General features: G+C 33.2%; 1 protein-coding gene across 1 annotated transcript; it reads right to left on the bottom strand.

Moving 5' to 3' along the window:
* Positions 1 to 1,142: 1,142 nt before the first annotated feature.
* LOC117907754 (laccase-15-like) lies at positions 1,143 to 4,213 on the bottom strand. The gene is made up of 6 exons (XM_034821404.1): positions 3,968 to 4,213; positions 3,568 to 3,719; positions 3,061 to 3,305; positions 2,840 to 2,968; positions 1,585 to 2,535; positions 1,143 to 1,445 (listed from the first exon to the last, which is right to left on the bottom strand). The coding sequence occupies exons 1-6, from the start codon at positions 4,067 to 4,069 to the stop codon at positions 1,315 to 1,317; spliced, it is 1,710 nt and encodes a 569-aa protein (XP_034677295.1). The 5' UTR covers positions 4,070 to 4,213; the 3' UTR covers positions 1,143 to 1,314.
* Between the last annotated feature and the right edge of the window lie 1,572 nt (positions 4,214 to 5,785).

Below are 5,785 nucleotides of genomic sequence, written 5' to 3'. Positions count from 1 at the left end.
AAGAAATAACATTTTTATGACTTCTATATGAAACCTTTTTTAAAAGTTATAAGTTAAAAAAAATAAAATTAAATGGGTATAAAAACTTTTATTTAACTCTTAAAAGTCCATCCAAACAAAATTTATATATATATATATATATATATATATATATATATATATATATATATATATATATTTGAAAAACACTTCTAAAAATACCAAAAATCACTTAAAAATAATTTCTTACTTCATTGACTTGGACTTGGAGAGTTTGGTCATTTGTTGTAGCTTAGTTAATTGTTAAGTTTCTTTTCTTTAAACCATAAATTCAAATGATCAAGTGTTTGAATATTTTTACTTGTTATTTAAATTTAAGAAAATAGGAAAGGGTTTACTATGATGTAAAATAAAAAATAAAAAATAAAAAATGAGGGTTGAAAAGTAATTAACTCACTAAAAAAAAATAGACTTGGAGTTCCTTCGGTGTGAGGTTAAACTCAATTTGTCCCCATGTAATGGAAATGGATGATTTTTTATTTTTTATTTCTTTTTTTCCTTTTCTTTTATCTTGGTGTAGATCTTGTGATATTGTTACTAAAATAGGAGGTAAAAATATAAATTATATTTCAATTATTTTAAATTTAGAAAAAATGCTTATTTTAATTTGAAATAAATAAATAGAAAAGAACTGATTTTCTCTCAATTGTGTAAGACTTCATACAAAATTTCTTATTTGCAAAATATTTTTAAATGTAAAAGTAAAAATTAAACAAACCATTTCATGACCTTTTTAGATCATAGTCTAATTTTAAAATATTTGAATAATTCAATTATTCTAAACTATATCATTTATAATTTTTTTTTAATAATTAATATGATACCTAACCTTCTACGGAATTGGAATAAAATATGGATAACTAAAAAAAGTCAAATGAAAGATAATTTCAAACTTTTCTAATATTGAAATATGGAATTGGCATTGGGAGGCTTCTTGGCATTGTACTGGTCTATTTAATGAGTTGTTCATATTGAAATTAATTAACGTTGAAACAGGAACACAACATCAGTTTCTCTTGTCATAATCAAAGACTTCCATGGCAAATTCCACCATAGCATATCTCAAAGATTATTCTACAACATTATCTTTATAGACTTTTAACAATCCAAGAAATCGACAAATTATATAATAATCCCAGACACAATATTCTACAACTTTACATTATTATTGTTATTTTAATACAAGAGAAATACTTAGTCAATGATTTCTTTAAACAAAGAGTTGAATAATGCAAACATTCAATGAAATCTTTGGCATGTTAATTATTTGTAGCTTCAACATGGTGGCATGTCGGATGGTGGAGGCAGCACTTGAGCTTCTGGGCTTTTACCATTTTTCACTATGAACGCAGTGTCCATGCCCCAAGTCTGATGGCGTTCTACATGGCAGTGCATGAACCATACTCCTGCAACAGAGAAAATATACCTACATTACACCTAACTTATTGCAATATTAAGAAAAATTATTTCCTTGATATGCAGGTTGGCAGTTTCAAGGGTTTTTTTTTTTTTTTTTTTAAATTCACATGAGTGCTTGCAACATACCAGGGTTGGATGCCTCGAATCTGATTGCAGCCCAACCTTTTGTAGGAACAGAGATGGTACTCTGAAGGGGAGGATCCACCAAATTGTAGCGCAATGGGTCCTTATTTTTATCAAAATTCCCAAATCCCCATCCAACAACATAGAAACTGTATCCATGGAGATGCATGGGGTGGTGTGTCCCTGCAATCAAGTTTGTCCCTTGAAAAACAATCTCCACTGTGGAGTTATACTCAAGCACCCTTACTTCTGTTCCGTTTTTTGGCGTCTGATACTCTAAGGGAATAATATCAGTGGTAAAATCGAACACCAGTTCTGGAACACTAGGAAATTTATCTCCATATACACCACTAATGTTATAATAGTAAGCTTGCAGTATGTCAATTGTAGGGAATTGGAAGCTTATGTTGTTTATACTTGCGGAGAACCGCGTCCCATTGGGCCCTGCACATGAATTATTGGGGCATAGGTACGAGTTCATACCAACAGTGTAAATCAGTTTAGTGCTCGGGCTCAATGGGACATTGCAAGGATGTTCCGCATCTGCTAAGCTTCGGAGGCCGGCCATGACCTGAACCGATGCATTTGTGTCATTATATGTAGGCAAATAAGGCAAGGAGAGAGGTGAAGATGGAGTGTAGTATCCCCTGTACTGTACAATAGCTGTGGTGGTTGTGTTGTCAAAAAAATTACGAGCTGCCGGGGCAATGGAATAAGTTTTAGCTGCCATGTAATAGTGATCCGGGTGTTGGTTAGCTTCTAGTAAGACATCATAGGTTTGGCCAGGATATATTGTGATATAATCTCGTGTCAATGGTTTTGTGTAGCTACCATCTGTTCCAACCACTGTCATTTTATGCTTAGCAATGGAGAAGAAGAGAGCCTCGTGCAAGGCAGCATTGATTATGCGAAGTAGATAGGTCTTTCCATGATCCACCGTTAGCTTGAATGTGCCTGCAATTAGAAAGGGAAATTATATACTTATGACTAGTGAAAAGAAAAAGAAAAATTTCCATGAGGATCCACCAATTATGAAGTGATTAGGGGTGTAAATTTGGCTCTATAGTTCAAAATTATATTCGGACTAGCCTTTTCTTATGTGTTAAAACATGGCTCTACCATCCTTATAGGTATATTCCTCTTTTTTAGCATTAAGCTTTAAAAATGTTGATGTTAATAAGAAAAAGTAATATGGTCAACATACAAGAAAATGAAATCGTATACAATTTTAAAATGGGAAGTTAAACTTAATTTGTACCTGATTTTGAGCATGGAAAAAGATCACCAGGTTGTCCATTTATCAATAAAGAATCAGAGGCATTGGGGTCAGCTCCAGTTGCAAGCGCTTCATCTCGAACCACATTTACATCACTCTTCCACCATTGTCCTGCATTTCAACAACTCCAATAATTTTAGACTTTGATTTGTTGGTTAATTCGTTATATGTAAATTAACCTTTAAAAGTAACAACACTTATACCTAATATGATGGGAACTTCTGCATTAGGTTTGGGAAAAGGATACTTGGTTCCATTCTTGGGATAGATGATTATAGCTCCATGAACGGTGGCTCGGGTCCAATCACTGTGAGCATGCCACCATAGAGTGCCTTCCTCAAAGGAAAGGATGATCTTTTGGCTAAACTTTGACCCTGGTTGAATTGGGCATTGTGTGATATACTCGGGACCATCTGTCCATGGATATCTAGGCATGCTCACCCCATGCCTGCAAAACAATAACTATACGTTAAAACTAGTACTAATTTTTGGACTAACAAAAGATGGCATGCAACAACATATTGCCATAGTAACAAGAGGCATCAACTGTATTTCAATGGAATTGAAGCAAATAACCATAAAGTATTGTTTAAATTTGACTTTATTTGCAAAGCAATATATTGCAGCCCCCTCTTCGAAATAAAAGAATGTATGTCATGTAGGCATGTTGCCGATTGCTATCGTTTTTTTGAGATACGCACAAGACCTACCAGTGAATGGTAATGTTTTCTTTTCCTTTGTTATAAACGTCGACAATGATCGTCTCTCCTTTCTTAGCATATATAGTTGGTCCCGGAAATTGTCCATTTACTGTTAAGATGTTCTTGGGACTACAAAGCCTTGTATATGAAGCTTCCTTCACCTGCAACCAATTAAAAGTTAACCATGCAACCTCATCCCTAAAGACATATTACATGCATGAATAGTTGCATCGATCCACTCATGCAAGCGTATAACCAATTAGAAATTGATAGCATGCATGAATGACTCAATGACACAGGGTACCCGAGACCCTATGGGGGTCATATGGTGGAAAATGAGAGTAATACTACTCCCTAAATATTACGATCATAAGGTGGCGTTAAGGCTAGAATCACATATAGTATTTACCACAAAAGTAAGCCGACGGGTTGAAGCTTGGCAATAGATGCCACCACCAAAAAGTAGAAACGCTAAAATTTGCAAGAGGAAAACCTTCATGATCAGCCACATCTTCTTTGGAAGAAAACCTTCTCTTGTCCTAAACACAACTCCTTCAATTTTCTTACTATTTCTAATAGCACGACTTATCTGCTCTCTGACATGAATAGATGAATTCTTAAAGGTATTTATAGAGGCTGGAGAGAACCAAAACTAGAATTGGTGAAAGCTGAACAGCAACTTTTATGGCTGCTGTCACCTTCCGTGGGCACCCAACAGCCGGTTTCTCCCGAACTTTTGCTGTATTTCTTTAATATATAATTCATAATATATTCAAGACGATTCTCCTGGGGTTCAACAATTCCTCGCCACGTATCAATATAAGATAAAGTTTTGAATGTTCTTCCAGGACCACTTCAATGTGCAGGACCAGTTCAATGAGCAGGAGCACTATAATTATGATATTTGATCACTTACCAAAATAAACGAAATGCATGAAGAATGCCAACAATTGTGAAAATTAATTTCTTGCAACTCAGCTTCAATCAGGTTGCGTATCGTGGAATGCAAGTTTGACTTTGAGAATTGACCGAGAAATAAATTTAAAATATATGTAGAATACTTTTAAAACTTTGACCTCGCGTACAATACCTTCATCAAGATTGGGCCTGGAAGTGTTCTTGAGATTTCATGAATACTTTTAAAAGTCTTCATTAACTCTCCAGCCATGATGTTGAGATTTTCTCTTTGTATTTGGTAGGAAGGGAAAGGTCAGCGCTGCTTTCAGAAGGAATATGGGATTCCATTATAGGAAAGAAACAATCCATATGTTTAGATTTCCAAATTTGTGTGTTAAAAGGTTCTTGAGTAACTTTATCAGGTTTATTTTAATCATATGTTCATTTCTAAAGTACAAACCTATACCCATGCTTTCATCTCCGTTCAAATATCTTAATAGAAAATCTATTTCATAAACATTGATGCAATATTATAAATCATAAAAAAAATTATACAAATGCATGTCCATCAAAGATACACTATATGCAGTTTTGGGCCAAATAAAATAAAATAAAATTGTTCTATGCAAGCATCCTCCCGAATTTACTATCATAATAGTCAACCAACATCACATCCAAGGCTTATAAGAATCACTCTATTTTGACGGCATAAAAAATTTGACCCTCATTTTTATAGGGAAATAGGAAAAAATTCAAGAGGGGACTTTGTCCTAGAAAGAAGAATTATTTTCTTTTTTATTTTTCATCGGGAGAAAGTCTAAGATTCACACTGTTTATTTTTTATAATAGTTTTTTAGGAGTTTTAAAGCTTTCAAATCGCAAATCCAATAAATAATTATATATTAAATTGGGTCAATCCAGACATTCAAATTAAACTCCAACAAAATAAATAAATAATTATTTATGGAATTGGTCAATCCAGACATTCAAATCCAACTCCAATAAAATAATAAATCTCTCTATTCAAATTTAAAAATGTCATTTAGAAGATGTGACTTTAGTTAAATTAGAAACCATATTTAGATAAACTGTTGCACATGTTAGTATTATTGCATCATTCATTCCTTGTTTTCTTTTTCTTTTTTTTTTTAATTTTTTTATGGTCTTATTATATGCATTGCAACAAGTATATAAATATATTTGCCATAAATTAATTTCTAATTGAAAGAATAATTCAATACCCCAAAAACTTAATCTGTCTTAGAGGGAAGCATTGGCACGAGCAATCATATGAGCGAAACGGAAGCGAGAATATCAACTTGAATCAGAT

This window comes from Vitis riparia, chromosome 18, assembly GCF_004353265.1.
Source record: "Vitis riparia cultivar Riparia Gloire de Montpellier isolate 1030 chromosome 18, EGFV_Vit.rip_1.0, whole genome shotgun sequence".
Taxonomy (NCBI): domain Eukaryota; kingdom Viridiplantae; phylum Streptophyta; class Magnoliopsida; order Vitales; family Vitaceae; genus Vitis; species Vitis riparia.
The sequence above is the reverse complement of the archived record's forward strand: the minus strand, read 5'-3'. Positions and strand labels throughout refer to the sequence as shown.